Source organism: Neopsephotus bourkii, unplaced genomic scaffold (genome assembly GCF_033783945.1).
Source record: "Neopsephotus bourkii isolate Nb327-2 ecotype Australia unplaced genomic scaffold, CSIRO-AGI_Nbou_v1 NB_1707, whole genome shotgun sequence".
Lineage (NCBI taxonomy): Eukaryota > Metazoa > Chordata > Aves > Psittaciformes > Psittacidae > Neopsephotus > Neopsephotus bourkii.
This window is the reverse complement of record NW_026902181.1, coordinates 7,919,652-7,944,010: the sequence shown is the minus strand read 5'-3', so window position 1 is coordinate 7,944,010 and position 24,359 is coordinate 7,919,652. Positions and strand designations below refer to the sequence as shown.

At 38.7% G+C, this 24,359-nt stretch overlaps 1 protein-coding gene across 10 annotated transcripts in view; it reads right to left on the bottom strand.

Moving 5' to 3' along the window:
* Window positions 1-24,359, bottom strand: part of BEGAIN (brain enriched guanylate kinase associated) — a 176,886-nt gene that overhangs the window by 66,170 nt on the left and 86,357 nt on the right. For 5 of the 10 annotated variants that reach the window (XM_061376411.1, XM_061376412.1, XM_061376415.1 and 2 more), the window contains 2 exons: window positions 14,931-15,020; window positions 1,413-1,574 (listed from right to left, as the gene is read on the bottom strand). The exons of 2 other annotated variants lie outside the window; for them this stretch is intronic. In XM_061376411.1, the coding sequence (XP_061232395.1) occupies window positions 1,413-1,574; window positions 14,931-15,020 (252 nt within the window). The remainder of the gene's footprint in view (window positions 1-1,412; window positions 1,575-14,930; window positions 15,021-24,359) is intronic. 3 more of the 10 variants (XM_061376414.1, XM_061376413.1, XM_061376416.1) reach the window with 1 other exon arrangement.

Below are 24,359 nucleotides of genomic sequence, written 5' to 3'. Positions count from 1 at the left end.
ACTGCCTAGCCTGAGTTTTGAAGGGTGCTTAAGTCATCAGTGTCCAAAAGCTAGGAAGCCCCTTTGTTCTAACAAAAGTTGAGTGGTCAGCACCTCTGCTAATTTATGGCAACTGTGTCTGAAATAATTCTTCAAAAGAGTACCATCAATCCCTGTCTTGTAATGTACTGGAGCAAACCTATGTCAAGAGTGAAGTTACTTTTCACAGCTCAGTGAAGTGATAGGAAATACACTGTTAGCAAGAAAACAGCATGGACAGCCTCCAGACTGCTCTTGATAGATGTGTGTGGATTTTAGCCTTATCGTAAGAAGTGTCCCTGGTTAAGGAAGTGTTTAAGTTATAAGATCACATTAGGTTGTTTCTTAATTTGAGGTCCTACAGCTTCATTCTCTTTAAAATGTGGATCAAATGATTAGACTGACTTAGTTTGTTGGTGGTTTCTGGCTTTCTTTTGGTTTGGTTTTTGCCTTCTGCAAGGAATAAAAGATATTTCTTTGGGTATGAATTGGGTCTGAAGCCCTGGGATGATTCATTCTGAATTTTGTTTTGACTCATCCAATGAGCTAAATCAAACAGTTCGATTATCTACATCATTTTAGAAACATCTCACAAGAAATGCAAATACATTCCTGCATAAATGGATAATTTTAGGTTCAGAAGTTTTGCAAACAATGAAAAAATTGATACTAAGAATCACTGATAAATTTAAAGCTAGATTACAGACCATTTTAATCAGCACCAGGAATGTCAGCAGTGCATGCGTATTATAATTTATCATTAACATTAACTGGGCCCCTGATTTGCAATGGCTCTGTACCACAACTTCAACAATTTTAAATAATAGGTTTTGGTATCATTCCAATCTATTTGAGACTAAAAAGTGAATGATATGCTATAGCATAATGTAAAATGTCATAATAGCATTTGAATTGTACATAGTCTCCGCTTTGAGTGGTGGAAGACCAGATTCTATTCTGTTGTATCAATGCAATGGAGAATAACAACAGGAAATGTACAGCTAAACTAATGATTTATCTCTATATATAAATTATAAGTATATATATATAGATATATAGTGTGCTTATAATCTTTGTATGTGTAACATAATGTGGCATGAATCCACATGTATATTTACATATAAAGTGTCATATATGCAGTTATATTTGTATATTTCTATATGCATATTTGCTATAAATACAGAGACATTTTACATATCACATGTAAATAACTTCATGTATGTAGCATATGTTTGGATAAATGAAACATGTATATTCCATGTGAAAGCTTGATGCATAATGAATAATAAGTTATGTATGTTTGAGACTATATGATTATATTTTTATTCATGCATCTTAATACAGCCACTTATAAATTCCTAAAGACTGTTTATTTCAGAAAGTTAGTTACTAACCTTCTCAGTTTTTCAGTTACTTTTTCAAGTTCCTCCTGAGCACGTCTCAATTCTATTTCAAGATACTGACGTGTAGAATCAAATTCTGTTTCAAGCATTTCCAGTTTATGGGTAGTGTACGATAGACGCTTTCGTAATTCCCCCTTCTGTTCTTGCAAAGTACTAGAAAAACAAAAACCACAGCTGTAGAATTTAGCTGCTCCCAAAAAGCTTTTCATGATCCACTCTTTGATCAGTTCCCTAGAGTATAGGCTGGCATTAAACCAGATAAGTGTGCTTAGTAATTTGTTTACTTCACTGTGAAAATCTGATTTAGACAGTTGACTATCTTCCCATCCGCCCTTTCCAGTGCATTAGTTGCTAATATCTCATTAACTAATATTTTGTAAAAGAATCCTCATTATAATATAAAATACAGTAGAGTTTGGTTTCAAACAGGACCTGTCATTTAGAGTTATCTTAATGCACCATGACTGAAGTAGCAGATATCTATAAAGAAGTATTTCTAAATAAACTGTGCAAAACTATTTCCTTGCTAATAATACAAGTAATATTTTGTGGGGAAAGAAAATTTTATCTTACATGATTCATTTTCCACCCTAATCCCTGGCCATAATGCTGCTGGAGATGGTAATAAATAATTATAGTAATTCTAAAGTTATAGATCGTCCCCATTTTCCCCCTTCTGTGGGAGCAAAGAGTATGACACAGATGTGATCCTTCATTTTTCTCAGTTCTTTCACTAACAAAGAGTTTATGCCCTGCTTGAATGCTAACTTCAGTCATACACTTTGGCTAAACAAACACTAGGCACAGAATTTGGAGAAATGAAGTTTTCAGTGTTATTTTTCTCTTTAATTTAGAGATCACATAAAATAGCATAAAACTGTGAGATAGATACAAGCAAAATTTTTATCATGAAGGTCAAATTGTGATCTGCATCCAGATAATCCCTCTGGAATTTCAGTGAACCTCAGGCTCCTTTTCGTGCTTTACTGGAGCTTGGCTGTGTGACTTCAGGTAAGCCATTTCTTATCTGCACAATCCTTTTATCCTTATTTATTTAGTTTGTAAGCTCCTAAGTTTTCCAGCACGTTTGCCAGTTATATAGTAGGATGGGGTTCTGGTCAGAGCTGGTGTTTTCTGGAGGTGATTGTAACTTGGTTCAGATGCTGCAGTCTCAGTACTGAGCTGATCTCTTGACATCAGGTGGGACCTCTGAGACACTTATGGAACTGAAGTCTGCTGTCACCTAGAGACAAAAGTGCTACTATATGATGCATTGTGAATTGTCTTGCTTGTTTTTAATCATATGATAAAAATAATTCTTCATAAAAGAATGGCAAATCTTGATTCCCTTTGATGTCAAGTGAGTACTGCCATCAGTAGAATAACATTTTGGGTCTTTAATTAGACAAGAGAGTTGGGAACAACATGCCATTCTTCAAGAAACACTTATCTTAGCTGTCTTCATTGTTACTGCCTTCTCTATAAGCTGTGATAGGAGCTTCAGTAACTTAATGTAAAAGCTTTACAGTTGCTGCTTACTTGATCCATGCAGGTTAGAGGTAGGAAAAGTTTAATGTTTTGCCAACACAGTGCTCTATTTCAATTACACATATTGCGTGGTTGCAGTTACACTTAGATTACTACTTGTAGTTATATTCTCTTGATATAACCTAATGCAGACATTCAATGCAGCTCCAGGTAATGTAGTCATTTAGCTTTTATATTTCACTTGGTGAATTAAACCCCCAAGTTATCTAGTGAAGTAAGAATCTGAACCCATGTTGCTCATTTCTGCATGTCCTCATTCATGATGTTACCACATCACACTGCTTTTCACATGCTCTGTTTATAGCTTGGTTTTGCCAGTCATCTGCTTATCTTGGGAAAGAATAGTGGTTAGTTTTCCTTCCTGCAGCCTTGCAACTTGGTTTTTCTTCCGTGAAGTGGGAGTTACAGTGTCAAAACTGTTTAGAGTGAAAAAAAGATTTGATCTCAAGTCTGCTGCTCTAAAAATCTAACCACTAGGATTTGTACTAAAAGTAGACAGTCGATTCTCCAGCTACAGTTTCAGATAAAAATGACAAGGCTGCTGCTTTATGCTAGGCAAGTGCTGTTAATGCAAGTTAAGCCATCTCGGGGAGGTTATAACATCCTGATGCACTTGGGAGTTTTGGCCACAGGCAGAGTTTGACCTCTAGGGGGAAGAGGGGCTGTAGGAGTACAAATATATTGGGAATGACATGTTGAAGTCAGTAATAGCTGGAAACTGTTTAACAAAGAAAAAAGAGATAAGTTAATGGCCTCCAATAACTTTGTCTTCTACTTCCTCATGCAGGTACCTTTTTGCTTTGGGTCTCAGTTTTGTGAAGATTAGATAGGAACAAAGCACACAGCTTCTGAAATGAAGTTGCTTCTGCATATGCCTGTGTGCCTAGGCCCATCTATGTGGGGAAATTTGGGCTTCAAAATTTGAGTTCTGGATAAATCTTGATCTTTAGGTGTAAGGCAGTGATTTGTTAGGGTCCCAGTTCAGAAAATTTTTGAAGGATATACTTCACTTCAGGCTCAGCTTTTTTTTTCACTTAAAGCTCACTTTGAAACGTTTGTATTCTTGAATTTTTTACTTTCAAAGTGGGATCATTCATTCCATTATAATTAAGCCTATTTTAACAAGCTTCACTGAAACAGTTTTCATACATGCACTCTTCCACATAATGCTTTGGGTAGTAAAGCACAGCTGTGTCTTTGTACAAAATAAGAAAAAAACCCCAGACGTTAAGGCATAAGTTAGGAAACTTCAAAGACCAAAGTTATTCTCCTTCAGCAAACCATAATTCTGAAAAAGCTCTTCTCATTTCCACCTAAGCTAGAAAGATGGGGTGGCATCCTGATACCATCCCAAACATAGCAGAACTCCTGTTCAATGTCTGCTTTGGTTCATCTGACACAAACAAAATCAGCTGGCTATTTTTGAAAGAACTTTTTACTTTTAGACAAGAATAATAACACTTGGTTTATGATAGGATTAAAGATGTAGTAGTATGTGGTTAACAGTGAGTAATTATTAAAGTACAAGTTATAAACAGAAAATAATTTTAGAGACCATGAAATCATGTTTTTACATGAACATGCTGATTAGCAGAAAATTTATAGCCACCTTTAAGGAAAGGGAGAAGGAAAACGAGAAAAGGAAAAAAGAAGGAGAAGGAGAAAAGGAAGGAGATGGGTATGGAAGGAAGGAAGGAAGGAAGGAGGGAAGGAAGGAAGGAGGGAAGGAAGGAAGGAAGGTAGGAAGATATTTATATATATAGTTATATATATGTAACCAAGAAAATAATTAAATGGGAAAAAGTACAGCCAGTTGAAAGGAGAGTACTTCTTCGCAAATAAAATATGTTCTCTGGGAATCTGGTGCTAGGTCTTAGAAAACACATATCCTGTATTTTGTGGTCAAAGTTTCAGGAAGAAAGTTTAACAGCTGGAAGGAATGTGGAATTACAGAATGGGTTCAAAAATCCTGTAGAGTAGGACCTTTTGTAAAAGTGGTTCTCTTTTCCTTTAAATAAGCTCTAAAGTCCTGCTCTTTTACAACCAGTGGATTGCAAGTCACTACCTATTTTGCTTCATTAAAGCATTTCTCTAAAAACAAGGACAGTAAGTACAATACTAAATATTTAGACTAATGGAAGAAAACTTCTCAAGGGAAGCTACTTTAAAGGTTATTAAAAAGAGGTCTTCAGACTTTCTAAAGTATTATTTTCATCAATTAGCTCTTTTTATACTCATAAAAATGTAAAGTAAATATGAAAACATATGTTGACAGAGAAATTTGTGGTCCCAGGTATTTTATCCTTGCCAGTTCCTGACATATTTAAATTCTGGAGTTGTTCCTTGCAGGACACTTTAAAGCCCTCTTCCCTCAGACAGTGTTCCTACAGAGAAATTCCAACCCTCAGTATTGAACCCTATTGCTGGAGTTGATCCTTAACAATAATTCAGAGGCTGTTCAAGGGAGATATTATGACGTGGGAGTTAGTAGTGCTCAGGGTCTACATTTAGTGAAAAGAGGTTTATTTTACAGGAGAAAAATGAGAAGGCTGTGCAGGCAATTTCAAATACCACCAGATACTCTGAGTACTTTCCTAACATTAAAATTTTGCCATCCCAGCTTGCACGAAAGTCGAAACAGAGATGTTTTTATTCCTGGTGTTACCTTTCCCTCTCCAGTAGGCATCTGTCCATAAAGGGCAGTGAGTGGTCAAAATAGTTAATATTTTCCCTAAGTATTCTTGCCCGCCTGCACATGAAGGTGAGTACTGATGTCACTCTGTACAGCTTCAGCCCCAGGGAAAGGTGTGCAGGTTGATGAGCACAATGGAGATGGACAACATGTACCTATCACCCTGCAGCTGTTGGGCAGGATTCGTGTGTAATGATGGCTGGAGAAGCTCCAGGTGAACATATTTCCATTGGAGCATTTCAGGCAAAGCTAAGATACCATGTGGCGATGGCCTATTCTGAGGAATACAAACAGGTTTTCACTGTACCTGTTACCTGTCTGATCTTCTGCCAGCTTATCTGCCTGGCAGGTGGCCTGATGACAGAGGAGTGCTGGCATGCAAAGTTGGGGCTGTTCAGCTGCCTGGGGGCCAGAAGATTTCTTGAGATTATCTTTGGACAATCCGCAAAGAGGGTGCTCCCTGATCTGTTACTCCCTGAGAGTAAATGTCTGTGGTTCTGCCCCATTGTTACAGCGTCCTGGAAACCCCATATTTACACCTGGCTGGTCAAACTGCTTCAGCGGCAGCACTTTCACATCTGTCTGCCACTCCAGGGCTTTGATTTGTAAATGGTTCTGGCATGTTGTTTAAACCCATTTTTTGACCTATTGAAATTCTCCCTGAATGATTGCATTCCTTCTCATAGCTCTAGGATTGAGTAAACCAAAGTATGATTAGCGGTATTAGGAAGGAAATTAGCAGTGAAAGGAATGCAAAACAATGGCAACATAAATGCCCTTATCAAATATACTGAAAAAAGCATATTGAAAGATCTACTTTCTGAGCAGTGAAATAGACCTTTTAATGCAGCTGTGAAATCCTAAGTCAAACTAACAGCATTTTGCAGGTAAACTTCCTGCCTTGGAAGAGGGAATGTGTAAGTAGCAATTAACTGGGATTGCGGTCTGGGGCCTCTGAGTCTTGTACTTGGCTTTGACAAACGTACCTGGTGCTATTCCATCCAGTCAAGTATATTAAGGCAAGACTGACTTGACCAGAAAAAAATGTCAGTACTGCTGATCTGCTCTGGCTCCCATTCTTTGTCAGCTGTGATGAGCAGGCACTATCATCAGGATGAAGTTTATCTGATCTGTTTTAGGAGACTGCTGTTAGATGAGGTGACACAAATCTGGAAGTACCCATTTTCATTAATTACAAAGGGAATCTAGTCAAATAGCTCAGACACACAAAACTGCATCTCATCTGCAAACTCTCCCTCTTCCTGACTCAGTACTGTGTGTATGAGATGAGGTAACAGCATTCTCTTTCTTGTTTGTTTGGACTGTGTGGAAGCCCACAAAAAAACCCCAACCAAACAACAAACCACCACTAAATGCTTTCAAAGTGTTTATCAGATCTGTTTCATGTCTGTGGTGTGTCACATTCTGCAAAAGGGCTTCGTAGGATCAGGAATTTGGGAACACTGAAGGAAATTTAAAATATAGGTTCTGAAAGAGAATTTCAAAAAACATCTTTTCTTCTTCCAATCTGTGTGGCTTTATCTAGGGAAAAGTAAAAACCAGTCAGCCTTGCATGTTGTGAAAGAGTCTGAAGAGCAGGAGAGTATCTGGGAAAGGTCAAGGGACCACTTGTGAATCCAGCCGTACTGTGCTGACTTACACCATGGAATGGCAGCCAGGAGTCTGGCTTTGTGGTGGGCAGCCAGAGAGTCTGGGACCAGGTTTGTGCACTTGTTCTGGAAGTAATTTCCCAACACGTCTGATTGAGACTTCTGTGGACCTCTGAAAAGAGATGCTTAGCTAAAGGAGCGCAAGCAGCCACATTCCTGGTTTTGTTTCTGATCTTTGAACAGAGCCTACCATCACAGAGACAAGAGCAGTCATCCAGACAGGAGGCAAGGCCCCAAGGGACCTCTTCTTGACATGTAGCTCACACCCGAGAGAGCAGAAAGCTAGGGATGGAGAGTCTGGGGACATTTAGCAGAGATATCAATGTGTCCTTAGTGCCACTGTATTGCTGCTCAGTAGAGCTGGACTACACTGCAAACTTCATCTTGGGACTACCAGGGAATGTTGACTTCATCAACTCCTGCTAATCCATGGCTAGTGGTCTGCATTACCAAGGACCTTTTATTCTAGCACAGCCCTACTGCTGGTGATAGGGCGTGGCTCTGGCATGGGTCAAATGATGTCTGCATCCTCCCTTGGGTAGAAGTGCTGCATGAAAGGCACCCCAAACCTTGGCTTAGGAGGAATAGCTTTGAGATGGTAGTTGTGTCACTAAATTTGAACCCTCAGCAATATTTTTTAGATTTTTAGTTGTTGGGAAATTAAACCCAAGCATTTTACAAGTGTTTTTTAGATTAATGAAAGATCTTTAATGAAGCGGCAATTGGATTTCTATGTTAATCAAGTTTTGATTATGTGTTACATGATTGGGGTCACCATTTCAAAAAGCAGTTTTTGTGGCTACCCTCGCAGTTGCTCCATCTGATTAGGAGGGGGATGGGATCAAATTGCAAAGTCTAGATCCAGATTCTGAGAATCCAGCTACAGAATTGAAATTAATTTTATGGGGGAAATAGATTGTGTTGCTGCACCTTAGACACAGAGCCCAGTCCACAAATCCCAGTGTCCTTGTGCTCTTTATTGAGCATCTCCTCTAGTACCCAAGCAAATACCCAAACAAGCCTCAACAATGTGTATCCAAGTTCTACAATAAGTATTTTCTTATAAATTCAGGCTCACACAAACTTTGTTCAGATCACCTACTTTTTTGTAATTTTTCACCGTCTTTTTTTTTTTTCCCACTATAGCACATCCACCAAATGACTCCACTACTTTCAAAGAAGTTTTATAAATATTTGAAACTCTGAAGTATGAGCAGTTTGCCTGTCAAATTGCATGCAGATCTTTCCTTCCTATAGATATATATACACACATAGAGACACATAGCCACATATATAGATAGCTTTCTGTGTGGTTTTTGGTGTGGGATTTTTTTTTTTTCAAGTATTAAACCATTTGAATTTTCTTTCCAGTACTCATTTCGAAATAAACAACCTGAAGCTGGGGTTGGATTGTGAGAGAGAAGGCCTATACATATGTTTCAGAACAAATGTGTGGGTGATACAAATCTGAAGCTCAGATATTTTACAGATGACTGATGGAAACAAAACAAGTAACAGAGTCCTTTTCTCAGGTTCTAGGCATTCTGTCAGAATCTAAACCAGAGAGGAGGGATGCTTTATCAGGACCAATAGAGTCACTGGGAGTGGAGGTGGGGAAAAAGAGATGTTTAGCAGCTGATGTCCAAATTGCTGTGGGACAGATCCTTATATGAGAGCTTATTTGCAGCACCTTGGAGCACGGATATATCTATCCTGAAACAGAAATACTGCTGGAGTTTGGAAGGTAGATTTTCTTCACTTAGGATGTGACTACCTGCCTCTTGCATAATTTGCACAATTAAAAATTCAGACCAAGCAGGAGGTATTATATGATAAATATGTCTAAACTCTATTGGGCTTCTTCATAAGAGGTAGAAAAGAAGCACCTATATTAAAAAAAAGCTAATTATGTTTTGGTTATACAGATCAGACAGTCTTTCATTGCAGAAGGGAAGACTTCTATAACAAGTATATGAAACCCACAGACACATCTATCCAATAGAGTGTTCAATATTAATCATGATGTGAGGCAACAGAGATATGAAAATCCAGTTACATGTTGAGATGCAAAATGCCCTTAGAGGACCAGCTCTCAACACTGAGTTGTCTTAACTGAACGCCATCATTGGAAGTGGAATATATCAAGATTTTTTAAATATGTTCATAATAAAGACATACAGATTGTCCTTTGTTTAAAGGTACTATTCATAACCTAAGGCTTTGAATGGATTGAATGGAAATACCATGAATAAAATTACAACTTTGAGAAATAGAAACTAAAGGCGTTGTGATTGATTTAAATGAGGTTTCTTCAGCAGGCTATTGTGATTCCACCAGCATGCTGAAACCTGCAAATGGCAAATGAAAATGAACAGTGAGAATCCAGACCTGCATGTAAGGGAGCATGTTATTGTGCAGATCACCAAGAAATCCAGGGTACAGAACAGCTCATGGAGACAGAAAAATGTGGATTTACAAACCAGGACGTGCACTGTCCAGCACAAGCAGCTGCACTGGCTGGCCCAGAACTGTGCTTGATAGAGATCTCCACAGAGACTGAAGAGTTGAGCCAGGACACATGATCTATGAGGACTGATTTAATACTTCTGCTAAGTTGATTTGGGCCTGGAGTATTTAAAATACATTTCTGTTTCCCATTAATGGGATGACAGCTTTTGTTTATGAGACACTTTTGAGGTTAAATACTGGAGTGTAGTCAGGCTGGCTGTATGAGAGAAATAAATGTAGTGCACAGTGAAAAGGAAGGAGCCTTGTGCCCAAATTCAAGTGACTAAAGCGTACAGAAGTAAAGGCAGCAGAAGCTGTCATGATTTCTGCTTTCTTTCAAGCTGCCTCCAATACATCTGCTAGGATCTACCTAAAGTCTGTGGGGACCAACTGATTTCAGTTCTGGCAGGTAGTCAGTGGCTTAAATGGAAGCCATTAAGTTCAGTAAGTGATCCTACATAAGTCTGAATAAGGGCTGCTTCTGTTCAATTTGTTTCTCTGTGTTTCTAGAAAATGAAGGGATGAACGGGTAAAAAATAAGGTCACAAAAGAAGAAAAAAAGCATGCAATTCAGGGAAGAATACGTTTTCTGGCTCATACTCTAAAGATGACTATGCTTATTTTCTCATGGTAATGAAGGCGTCTGCTCATGTTCATGCCCTACTTCAAATTGCCTGCATTATCCAAATGTTGCCTAGTGCTCTCAACTACATCTGTAATGAGTCAGCTGGTGAAGCTGGGAGAGAAGAGAGTTAAATTCTGGTATGGCAAACTTCAGCCAGCGTTTATACGAGAGAGTAAAGACATAACTACCCTGTCTTTTCCTAGGGATGAAGGGATATTTACACTGCTTGCTGCCCAGACTGCTCTTGACATGACTCTGGAAGAAGGTTCATCTCTGTAAGAGCCGCTGTTTTCCGTCTTTTCATAGGCCAATATCTTTGCACAAGATGTTTGGTTAGAAAAAATGCTGAGTTAGAGTGCAAAGTTGCAGGGTACGAAAGGATAAGAAAAGTGACAGAAAAGGCTGACTGCAACAAATACTTTTTTCTATAACAAAGGCTACTGGGGGGCAGGGGAACTGTCTCACACAGAAAGTGATTTAGAGTTGTTGAACAGATGTTGCCAGCTTTTTAATGTCTGGCAGCCTGCATGGCATCTCACTAGGGAATTCAGACTACTACTCAGTGATAAGAAAGGATCCAAAAAAAAAAAAAAACAAACAAACAAAAAAACCCACAGAATGAAGTATTGAGAAACTGAGGTAGCAAAATTAGAGGTAGACTTCAATTTATGATTTGAAAGCCAAAGAGAGCTCTCCAGGCAATTGAGCAAACTGCCTTCAGTTGCAGCAACTCTCCTTACAGCTTTGAGTGGCCAGCTTCTAGATTGCCTTGGTTTGTAGTCATGGATAAGCACTCCCTCTGGAAATTACTGAAAGCAGCCTGCCACATCAGCTCACAAGCTTATAAAGTTATATTTTAATTGTGTCATTAAACCTTTCTCAGTTTTGCTTTTGTCTCTTTATCTCTTTACCTTCCTGATTCATCTGGATCAAGCTGTGCTGGAACACGAATATGGTTCCTACTGAATTGTTCTGTTTATTTGCAATAGGACATGTAATGAGAATTGGTAAACCCACTGCCCAGGAGCAAGCTGGAATGTATCTTACTCTTTCTAATAAAAGACTGAGGTTGGAGGTGCATAAGGGAGTACTATAGGAATGTAGTAGGGAAAGAATTTTATTAATGCTTCATTTGATATAAAGCATACTGACATAGGTAGATGGGCAAAGTTCTCAGCTTAGCTATATCCTTGCTTTCCAAATCCTTTTCTTTTTCCTCTAATTCGAAATTGATCTTTGTCTAGCTCAAGGGACTCATTTTAGTGGGCTGGATTAACATTTCTCATCAGAAAGGTTATGCTAAGCAGGTGCAAAAAGTAAATATACTCTTTTGGCTTCATGACCAGTCAGACAGAATTACTACTGGGACTGGGACTGGGGGTAGGAGGAACTGCAGATGTAGCTGCTTTTTTTTTCATTCTAAACAGTGTTTATTTCCTTCTTTGAGGAAATGACTGAATTTTCTTCTTAATTATATCTAGTCAGTTGCATTCTAATCTTCTTTTGTGACAGAAGACCTACAAGACAGGATCTCATCTTTTATCTCTTAACTTGAATCCATAGGTGACTTTAAAAAAGTGACAATGCTTGCCAGATATTACTAAAGAGCATGGGAGATATTGCTGCTGTTGGTTAGAGTGAGGTACAGCACTGACCCCGCAGACACATTCAGTAGCCATTGGTGTGTCAGTTCTAATGCAGTCTCTGCTCTTTATCATTTAGTTCCGCCATCACAAACAGCTGCATGATATAACTTCAGTGACATGCTAGAGAGGTGAGCTCTAGGGACTTTTTGGAAGGTTTTCTGGCAGTAGAATAGATCAGTGGTTTGTTAACACAAGCAAATAATTAAATTAAATACATTAATAAATTGATTTAATGAATTGATTACATAATAGTCCTTAACCTGGGCACACCCAAATTCTCAGCAGTTCTTCAGCTTCTGAGGGAAACTGTTACTACACACAAACGTGTATAAGATGTTGAACAGGAACGATGAGAGGTACTGGCTGCTATCTGAATGAACTTATTTTGCCTGAATATTTCCAGATATTTTTAGTTTTCCTACAATAACAAATGATAGTTCTTTGATCAATTTGATATTGCAGCAAAAGAAGAGAAGGGAAAAAACAGAAAGGAATTGCCATCTGTCATCTTTGTCTAATTATTTTAAGCCCTACCTTGTTTTTATACACTGCAGCACACTATTTTAGGACTTGTTAACTGAGAACTCCTCTAATCCAGAAGAGTATAATTGAGTTCACCTCTAGCAAGTTGCCCACTGTTCAACATGCTGTGTCATCATTTGATGCAATCTTCCTCCCAACATTATGTCATGATTTATTAGTTCAGTCAAGTCTATTTCATCCTGCTCCCCTAGCTGAACTGGCTTTTCAGTGCAAGGCTCTGTTTTGTTGTCTTTTATTCTGTGGGTATATCTGGACGGAGAGAGAACAGGACCGCATTCCTCTGAACTCCTGTTAGCAGTCCAGCACTCTGACATTAGCTCTTTACTTTTTTGACTGAACCAGTAAATGAATGAGGTCTCTGCAAGCTTGGAGGGAACAAATCAGGCAACAGGTATTAATCTGAAAAGATGCTTGCACAATTCATGTGAAAAGCAATACCCAAAATGCTTCTTCAGAGGGGACCCAAGAGCCCTCTCATTTCACGTACCCTGCAGAACCACCAGCTTAATGAACCAGAGTGAAGAAGCAGCTACCTTACTATAGGCTTTCCCAAAATTCCTCGATATGGATTACCTAAACACAGGGCACTTTTTTTTTTTGTTTGTTGGGGTTTTTTTTGTTTATTTTTGGTGAATTGAGACTTATTTTAACACTCTTGCTGAAATTTTTATTGCTTTCTCTTTAGTTTCTTAAAGACTAAGGTGCATGAGGCTTGGTGAAATAGAATCTATCCTAATTTTGTAAGTGCCAACAGTTGTGACAGTTGTAATACTATCTTTCATTTTCACAAATGAATGTTTTCATTTTGATTTGGTTTGTTGGTTTTTTTTTAGTTCCTTCAGCAAGCTGATGTTTTTTAATATAATTGGAAGGAAAGTTTCCAGATACATTTTTAAAATCTAGATATCTTGGATCAGTGTGATTAAAATGTGAGTTAATGAAAAGCAAAGAAACAAACTTTCAGGAAATACTAAAATCTCCCTAAAATTTTAGATCATTGTGGGTCTTTTAAAAAAGACAGAGGGAAATGAAAAATATATTTCAAAGGCTGTTTATGTTTTTTTTATGCAATTGCGAAATATCCTGAGCTTTGGTATACTTGGAGGTAAACTGTGATATTTTCCTCAGGAGAGTAAGACACTTTTCTGTTGAGCGTAAGAACTAGAAGTGGAAAACTAGAACTAGAAGGTAGGAAAAGACTCTTTCCCCCCCCCCCCCCCCCGAGCCCTACAGAAGGGCAGTTTTATATTTCCTGATCATATTTCACTTTGCTGGTCATCTCCTGTTACAAGGACAAGCAGCAGAACAAAGTTATTTTTGCATCAAGCTTTCCTAAACCCAGATAAAAGTAGAATGCATGTACAGAGCCCCAGGGTACTGAAAAAGAGGAATTCAAAACACTTTTCCAAGATTGTTGTTTTCTTCACTCCACAGAATGTAGACTGTGCCAAAAAAATCCAGAAGAATCTCACTTCTGTTTTTCCTACACTAGCACACTCTTAAATTGAAAATTCACACTAATTATTCAAAGAAAATCAATAGACTGCAAGAAGGCAATCTGAAGCTTAGCCTGTCTTTACTTCTTTTTATCTAATTATTTTCTTACTTTGCAATATATTTTGATATTTCATATGTCATTGAAAATTATGTAATCAGTGAATGACATTTCTTCTACATACCTGCCACTAGAAACAAAGTCAAAGGACAAAGAACAAAGAGTATATTCAGGAGAAAAGCAGAAGAAAATCTAATCAAAATATGGAAAAATGAATCATTACTTAAACTTATACTATGGGCTGCATAAGAATGTAAACTAGAATCAGTCATAACTCCTCCACCCTTTTGACATCTCTGTACCTATAACATTGAAAAAATCCTTACTTCAGGAGACTGACAATTAGTGTAAACCTGATAAAGGAGAGAAAATACATACATACCAGCAGTTGAGAAAGGTGCATGGATAACTGTATCATCAACCATAAAACGCAATGCATCTGTATTATAAGAACGACTCAGCCAGAAAAAAACATTAACTGGTAGTAGGCAGCTGTGGCTTTTTTAGATTCTTAAAAAACTTTCAGTTTTTATATATGTTAATAACAATTATTACAGGCCTGGCTGAAGTAAGCATCTAGACTACTATTCCCCTAGTTCAGAAAACATAGAGCAACTGAACGATGAAAGACTACAGAGTGACGTGAAGAAATGACACATTTTTATGGACATCAGAAAGTTAGAAAGAAAGCATAACTTCACAAAACATCACTTATTAGTTACCTGTCCCAGAGAGTAGGTGAAGATTTTGCGAGCCTGCCCTGGAGAATTCTAGGTTGCCATAGGCAGGTTGGCACCCAGGAATTTCGTACCCTGTAGCATGAATAGAGGATAAACCATGGCTAGGTATGGCTCATAAGACATACGAGTGATAACCTAGCTAGATTTGCTGCATATTAGTAGGCTATGGCATAATTTGGTATTAATTATTATTCAGAATATCTTACTTTAAAGCAGTATTAAATCTACAAAACAAGGTGATGTTACAGCACACACATTTAGTGATTCTCTTGTATGACTATTGTAGATCAGAATAAGCATTTATAATTGACCTTATGGTGGCTTTAAATGGGTGCTGCTCCATCTATTTTACTGCAGAAGCATTAAGATTTGTGAATCGAGCCCTTATATTTTTGCATTGTAAACACATCAGATAGATTAAACAAATTTGTGCTTTGTTCAGAGAGGGTCAGCAAAATTCCTTCTGAGCACTGTAGTGAGAACATGTTTAGCAGCTTTAATTAAATTTGGGCTGAGGTTCAATTTCCACATACCAGGTTCCATGCATATCTAGTAGCAGCAGAACAATAGCTGCAAAATGTTTACTGGAAATGAAAAGAACAAAGAGAAGCAATCTGAGCTAGCAATATAAGCTATGAATAGCACACAGCAAAAGCAGATCCAGAACCCAGGAGAAGGCCAACGAGGCAGGCAAATTAGCAATGAGAACTGTTGCCCAACATTAGCATCAAGCAATGCTGGTAAGATTCAAAACACACTGTTCGGTCCTTAGTCAAGAAAATTCTCACTCAATTCAAAGGTGTTTTTTCCTGAGTAAAATCTGAGTAAGGACTACCATATTTGGCCATGCTGGATAACTCATACTGTATTGCTGTGTTCCTCTGCAATAGCAGAAATGCAATGTCCTTGAAGGACAAACTCAATAAAATATCAGTTTTTCCTCACTCAAATGTATTCATATTTATGAACCAGAGTTTTTGCAGAAGTTTTCCCTGTGGTCAGTGAACACTGCACATGCAGAAAATCCTACCTTCCAGTTTTCACTATCAGTTACCAGTGGGTACTGCAAAGTAGGGACCTCCTGGACCATGAACACATCTTTACATATAGGACACATTTCAGAACTGTGCTACACAGAGCAGCAGAGAATCTCAGTGTTTATGGGAAAGGAGAACTCTGCTGAGACTCTTGCCCCTGCTCTAAGCCCACTCTGGGACCAGCTTCATGTCAAGAACTCCTGGCAGCAAGATGATGCTCTTTAAAGCACCCTGAGGAAAAGCAGTAAGTGAATTCCAGTGCATTACTTGTACCACAGAGTTATTCATTGAATAAGGAAGGAACATTTAAGTATCTTTTAAATTATTCCATACCGGACTTGGATTAAGTATGTGAAGATACCCAGAGACAACAGAAAAATAAGGAGACCTGAGGTTTAGGTGTTGTCATCACATGCCCCTTACATCAATATCAGCTTTAAAATTGAAGTGGAGGTGAGAATAAGTCTCTGCAATCTGTAACTCCCTGGTATTATCGTCTCTTCAGCGAACTGTATCACTTCAGATTATGTATCTCTCACAGCTTTTCTGACATTCTCAATCTCAGACTACAAATCTCATAATCAATAGGTGTGTACTTACTTAATACATACCAGTTCTGTGGTCCTTCACTGTGTAATTTTGTTCTCAACTGTGGGTGTCAGGAAAACAGTTCATTGCAGGATTGCAGAAATTGGAAATGGTCTCTACCTGACTCTCCACTTTGCATCTTCATATTTTTAGGTACAAAATTGTAAACTGCTTACAAAACTAAGGTCTTTGAAATCTTAATTTAGAGAAAAACCAGTGAGTATTCTTCCATGTAGTCTTAATTTAACCTATCTCATACCTTTACCTGATATATAAAAATAGCTTTGCTATAGATAAACTTGACAAAACACTTCAAGGTTGTGAGACATTTTGACAGAGAGGGGAGGTGTGCAAATTCGACTTCAGCTGTTTGCTCAGTGTTTTTCCTGACATCTTTTTGGTAGAAAGTCCCATGTAATTGCTTCTTAAATGAGCTAATGCAGAGAAAATCTCTCTGCTCTAAAAGTGGTGGTCGTTCTAAAGCTCCCCAAAGAGACTTAACATCATGTCTCAGACAAGTGTCAGTTGTAGTCAGTCTAATCACATTCTCATGTGCAAGGCCCAATAATAATTAGGAACTGTAAGAGTTATTTATTTGCCTGATTTACAAACACAAGAAAGAATTTGTCGGTTTCTGCAATTTATGTGGGATATTTTTTTATCACTGGAAAACAAGACATCAGCAAAGCATACCAACATTTTTGCTTAAAGCAGCTGTAAATTTTAAAGGAAACAAAATGGAAGAAGCTCACAGTTCTGTTACTGTGTTATTTCGCCTCTGAAATAACAGTTGTAAGAAACATAAGTATTGAAAATAGTGAGCAAAACTATCTAAAAAAAGTACTGTATAAAGTATAGAAATAGAAGTTTACTACAGGAAAGATATCAGTCCAAAAATCCCTTATGACAAAGTATTTCAGATTATCAAATTTTAATATTGCTTTTTGTGATGCTGTAGCATGATGAAGTATCTCATTTTCCTCTTCTTCCTACAGAGCTTCCCTTATCCCTCACTGATGTGATTGAGACCGACTTCACTGTCAAGAGCGGTTTGAATTTGGGCATACTGCTGTAGTAGTCTTGGTTTCCTTGTCTTGTCCAAGAACATGCAGTATGTTACTTCAAATACTGTCTGAGGCTTGTGTGACAATAATCACAAAGGATACTTACAGACCTGTAGCCAATTTGAAAAACATTGATTTCTCAGTTAAACGTGATCAACACTTTATTTCACTGTCTAGAGAAGAGCAAGTAACAATTTGTCAGTTTTGGAGGCAGATGGTGATTGATCTACTGTGGCTGAAGTAAACTCATAGAGACTGCTTTGACTATTTTAGAAATACTGAAAAAAAGTAAACACAATTCCTCTTCTCTTCCCTCTCCATATTTCATAGCTGAGTATAATTTACATCATCAGATACGTATAAAGATCCCTGACTCGCGTACTGTTCAAACGCACTGCTCTTTTTATGGTAGGAGTACTCAGTTAGCATGTGAAGGTGCTGGTAGCAGGGGCACTACAGAGGTGGCTTCTATGAGAAGCTGTTAGAAATTTCCCTTGTATCTGAATGAACCAAAGCCGGTAGCTCCAAATTGGAACTGCTGCCAGCCAAACCCATCAGCAATGGCAGTAGTCCCTCTGGGGTAGCACAGTCAAGAAGTGGGAGAAAAATCCAGCACCCATCACCCCCGCCCCTTGGAACTGTAACCAGAGGACTGAGAATATGAGAGAGACAACTCTGCAGACACCACCAAGATCAGTAAGGAAGAAGGGGAGTAGGTGCTTCAGGCAGCTGAGCAGAAATTCCTCTCAAGCCCATGCGTCCCCTTACAACCTATGGAAGCTATTGTGATGCAAATATTCACCTGTAGCACATAGAGGGCAATGGTAGAGCTGATATCCACCTGCAGCCCATGGAGGACCCCATGTTGGAGCAGTGGGATGCAAGAAGGAGGCTGTGACTCCTTGGGAAGCCCCTGTAGGACCTGTGGCTGTGGAGAGAGGAGCCCACGCTGGAGCAGGTTTGCTGGCAGGACTTATGACCCTATGGGGAGCCCACACTGGAGCAGTCTGTTCCTGAAGCACTACTCCCCATGGAGGAGATCCATGCTGGAGCAGTTCATGAAGAACTTCAGCCAGTAGGAAACACTCATTTTGGAGAAGTTGCTGAAGAACTGTCCCCAGTGGGAGGGACCCCATGCTAGAACAGGGGAAAAGCGTGAGGAGTCCTCTACTGAGAAGAAACGAGCAGTAGAGACAAGAGTGTGATGAACTGACTGCAACCCCCATTCCTTGTCTGTCTGTGCCACAGTGCAGGTAGTGATAAAGAAAATTGGGAATAAAATTAAGCCTTGGAAGGAAGGAAGGATGAAGAGAAGAAGTTTGTTGTTTTGTTGTTTTTTTTTTTTTTTTTTTAAGATTTGGTATTATTTCTCATCCTAATCTAATTTGATAGGTAATAAACTAAACTAATTTCCACAAGTCATGTCTGTTTTACCTGTGATGGTAATTGTCAATTGACTTCTCCCTGTTCTTACTTAGACTCGTGAGCCTTTTGTTATATTTTCTCTCCCTTTCTAGCTGAAGAAGGGAGGGGTAGAATAGCTTTGGTAGGCATCTGGCACCCAGCTCACAGCCAAGGTCAACCCACAGCAGGAAACACATGGCTATTTCACAAGTGCCAATGCAAATCTGAATGAGTCTTCTGAAGTAATGTGGCTTTCAGAAGTTTGAGAATTTAATGGTTGCTCCACTTGTAAGTGGAGAACTTGGTGAATAGACCTCAGCAGTCTCTAAGCAAAAACCACTCTAAATCTTACATGTGTTGAAGGGAAAAGGATTTTCTGTAGAGCAAGAAAGAATGTGTCCTGTTCTGATTTTAGCTTAAAGTAAGTGCTCTTTAAGACCTGAAGGAGATTGGAAAGTCACCTTTAATGGGATTGTGCTATTTATGATTTCTGTACTTGCTCAATTTATCCCTATTTTACCCCAGTATGAAGAAGCACAAGAACTGCTATTTTTATTTTTTTTTGCTTCTTTTAATACCATGCAGCTATTTTAAGGTTATGCTTTTATAAACACTAATAACCCCAGATGAAACATTGACAGAGCAAGGTGGAACAATCACAGGGATACCTTGGAACATACTGTCACGACTCTACCTCCACCTCCCATCCTCCTCACTGAAGAGGTACATTGCAGAGATGCTGATAGAGCATCACAGACTTGCAAGATGCTGTCAGCTGTGCTTGCTACCTACTTTCCTACCAGTCATGCCAATGTAGGTAAGTGGCTGTCACCCCCAAGGAACAAAGGCTGGAGTTAATATAAATGTCAAAGAATACATTTTCTGTGAGGGGGTGGCAGCTCTATTCCTGGAGTTACCCAGAACTGTCTATGACCTCAGGATTAAATAATGTAAAACTGCTGCAAGACAGCAACAGTATATCTTAATTAATATTTTAAATATAATTCCCTGGTTGAAAAACAGAGTCTTATGGAACTGTGCAATCCCCCTTTTGGGGTAATCTGCAGGGACTGGACCAGTAGCTTCACAGTGCAGACACAGATCTGGGTCTGCAGTGTCTCGGAATATAGATTAGGAATGTCCATCAAGTTTCACATTTCCCTTCAGCCCCTTCTTGTTGGTGAGAACTGGGTCCAGCATAACATCTCTCCTCACTGGCTCCTTTGTTGCTTGGAGAAGGAAGCCATCATCAGTGCATTCCAGGAACCTCCTTGATTGCTTACGCCCTGTTGTGTTGACCCTCCAAGAGAGATTAGGGTGGTTAAGTCCCCCAAGAGGAACACGGCTGTGAACATGAGGCTACTCCTGTCTTTCTACAGAGGGCCTCATCTGCTCAGTCTTCCTGGTCAGGTGGCCTGTAGCAGACCCCCAGTATAATGTCACTTGTCCCTGTGCTCCCTTTAATCCTGACCCATAAACTCTGGTTTCTCATCCATTCCTGTGTGGAGCTCCATGCAACCCAGCTGGTCATTGACATAGAGGACAACACTCACTCCTCATCTCCCCTTGCCTGTCTTTCCTGAAGAACCTGTACCATTCCTTTGTGTATCAACAAAATGTAAGGGTTTATGACTAAATGGATAAATGAAATTTCTGTTGTCAAAATGCTAAGGCATCATACCTTCTGTGAATAATGGCATGGCAGACAACATGAGCTAATCAGCTTCGATAAATTTCTAATCATTAACAATTAGTTTAAGGTCTCAAAGGAATCCATGGAAAAAGACCATGTTTTTTCAAACTTTTGCTAACTTTATTTCATTAGCTGGGTACCCTTGTTTGCATATTAATATCCCCCACTGGTTTGGATCTAGTTATGTATTACAACAAAATCCAAGACTGTGCAAAGCTTTGCAAGCTTGGCAATCACTTCTCTTGGTATTACTGTGGCATTTTATTGTGGCTATATGACTTCATATTTTGTCATTCTACAAATGCATGAAATATACTAACTGATCTGAAATTTAACAGCTGGCTGAGTAGAGTTTTACTGATGATTGGATTTGGGGGAAGAGGAACAGGTGCAGAAACACTCCCTCCTGCAACTACAGAAAAATATGATAAGAATTAGTCATTCAGTATCTGCATGGAAATAATCATAAATTGTTAATAGCATTTCATTTGAGTCTCCCACTTGGGAAGCTGTTCATCTGCGCATTGTGAAGAACATTAGCTAGCTTTACTGTCTTGTAGCTTATAAACTGTTCCTACAGAATAAAACCAGTCACACTCTTCAGGATTATAGATCATCTTTGCAATATAATGCAATGTCGGCTTATAGATTGTATACTGCTTAAATGCATTTTCATTTTTCCTGTGGGAAGCAATAGCGATAAATGCGTTGCATAGGTGCCAAAATACACCTGTTGTCTGTAGACATTTTCCGCTGGAAGTACACTTCCTTGTATGTTTTATAGTTCTCATGAAGTTTCAGTATTAGTAATGGGTCTCCAATGCTGGCAATGATAACATCTAACAGCTTCTCTCAGGCATTTATTTTGATTATGAATTTTTGTATAATGGCAGAACTCAGTTTTGATGAATGCTTTTCCACACGCAGGAGTACAAATATCAGACTGACCTAAGTGCTGTCCTTTCCTCCATTTCCCTTGGGTCCTTTACTTCAAATAGACAAATAAGTCTTGTTTATAATGTAATTAGGCTGTCATAAATAATTTCCTCCCTACTTTTCCTCTGTTATGAATGCTTTGCTCCAGTGTTCCAGCACTAGATCCATTTTTTGCCCTTTTTTATGGTTTGCCTTCAAGTAATCTTTACAAAGCTACAGCTTTCCCCTCTGAGCGCACCTAACAAAGATTTGTTTCAACATGGAGAACATTATGGGATAGCAGTCAGTAGGTATGTGGCCAAGGAGACTTTTGTGTCTCAAAGTGAATTTTTATCAATTTAAATGAGACAAATTTGGAAAGATGTTTGAATTTCCTAATACAGATTATTAGGATGCTTAAGGTATCAACTGCATAAACTAACAATACCTTAAAAGTTACCCTCTAAGTCTTTTATTGCCAGTGTAATTCTCTCTTTTTCCCATTTTCCTGCAGTCTTTCTTGGAGCCTCTAATTTTGGGAGCTTAAGATAATCAGTGACTCATTTTGTCATCTAGGAGTGGACTATGTAAAGAGACTTTTCTAAGTATATGGCTGTATTTACAGTCGACATTAACTGTGCTTGTATTTGTATTTCATACCTTTTCCAAAATCTGGTATGATGTTTTTTAAGTAGGGATGTAAATGTGTGAACAAAATCATACTGAATACAGAATAGGATTAACTTTACTGAGAATATCAGCTCTTCTGCGCAAAAACTGGTCTGCGCTTCCATGGTTGCAGCAATACATGCCTGCTGCCTCCAGAGATTCTGAAAGAACTAATAATCAGAAGACATTCCTTTAATTTGACATGTTTAACATGGTAACTAGAATAAAGCTAACACTTCAGACTGAAATATACTCCTTTTACCCCAAAGAAATATCCTAAATTATCGTTCAGTAACTTTCAGTTAATCTCTGAATACATAGGCCAAAGATCTGTTTTCTAAGCAGCTGCAATAAACTATGGTGTGAGATTTTTCAGCAAGAGAGGGAAGTGCTGGCATACCAGGGAAAGGGCAGTGATGTTTCTCTGGGAACGTTATGCTGCATCCCTGTCACCCGTTTTCAAGAGAGGGATTCAGTCTCAGAGAGATGCACAGAAAAGGCTTTTCCTGAGACTTAAGAGTCATGTTTGTTAGAAAACAAACTCAAAAGCAAAGCTGGTCTAGATCAGTCCAAGAAAACAAAGTAGGGATACATCTGCCATTTTAAATATAACAGGGAGTGAGGAAAAATTATTTCCTCTAAAGAAAAGCGATGGCATAAAAAGAAAGGGAACTGAAATGATCACAATTACATTGTTTTTCTGGAATTAGAAGACTTCTAATGACAGAACAACATGGCTCTGGAACAACCTACCAATAAGAATAGCAGATAGAAAGCTACTTAGAAGATGCATTAACGTACTTGCTTGTAACTGCAGATAACTATTAAAAAATATCCAGGTCCCTAATTGTCTTTTTTCCTATGTCGCTTTTGGACAAAAAAGTTATTGCCAGTATATTTATATTAACAATAGATATCAGTCCTTCCAAATCTTCTCCCCTTCTGTATTCAGTGATATTCAAGTAAATTCGTACCTGTGGGAGAATAGAACCAGGTACCAGCACAGTGCTGCCAACGGGGGAAGTCAGAAATGGAAGAATTCTCATTGGGAAAGCCAGTTCCAGTTCTACCTTTCAGAACCTGATGTAGCTAATGAATTTGTCATTTTATCTCTGCTAGCAATGCATTTATCAGTCTGACACTTTCACGTGTTTACAATACAATACTGCAACAGAGCAGTTATATTTTCAATTGCGAATACCATGATTACAGAGGTAATGTCTAGAGAAACATTCTCAGGAGATGTTCTCAGGCAGCTTAAAATCAATACAAATGAGGAGCATTTTACATCTTTTCAGATCTGGCTTCTGGTTTGTATATAAACCTCTTATCTTTTACCCCTGAAGAGCATGGATGCACTCACTGTGGATAGGTTTCTACATTCATTTTGCCGAGAAAATTAAGCACAGACTGATGTTCTTCAGAATTCTGCTCACTGCAGAATTGGTAAATGTGCCAGCAACTGCCCCAGAGTATAATCTGAGCTATTTTTCTTTTACGGTTTGGTAGGTTAGAAGAAGGAATTAAAAAAAGAGACTAGATTTCAGTTCAGAAATTGTTTCTTTTTTTCTATCTGCTCAGAAACCCACTCAAGTCCTCGTCTCCTCTCACCATAGATTTAGATTACTTTTGCTAAATTCTCTCTTAGTGAAGATGTTATTCATCACTGGCTGTACCTCTGATGAAATAATTCAGTGGAATTGCCTGGGCTGGTTGGCATGGAATTTTTCCGTTGCATTTCACACTGTCCCATATGACATCCTTGTCTCTAAGTGGGAGACATTGATTTGATGATGGATAGACCACTCAGTGGATAAGGATTTGGCTGGATCATCACATCACAGAGTTGAAGTCAATGGCTCAATGTCCAAGTGGGGACCCGTGATGAGTGGTGCTCCTCAGGGTCAGTACTGGGACCAGTGCTGTTTAACATTTGTGGTGGCAACATGGACAGTGGGATTGAGAGTACCCTCAGCAAGTTTGCCAATAACACTAAGCTGTGTGGAGTGCTTGACATGCTGAAGGGAAGGGATGCCACCCA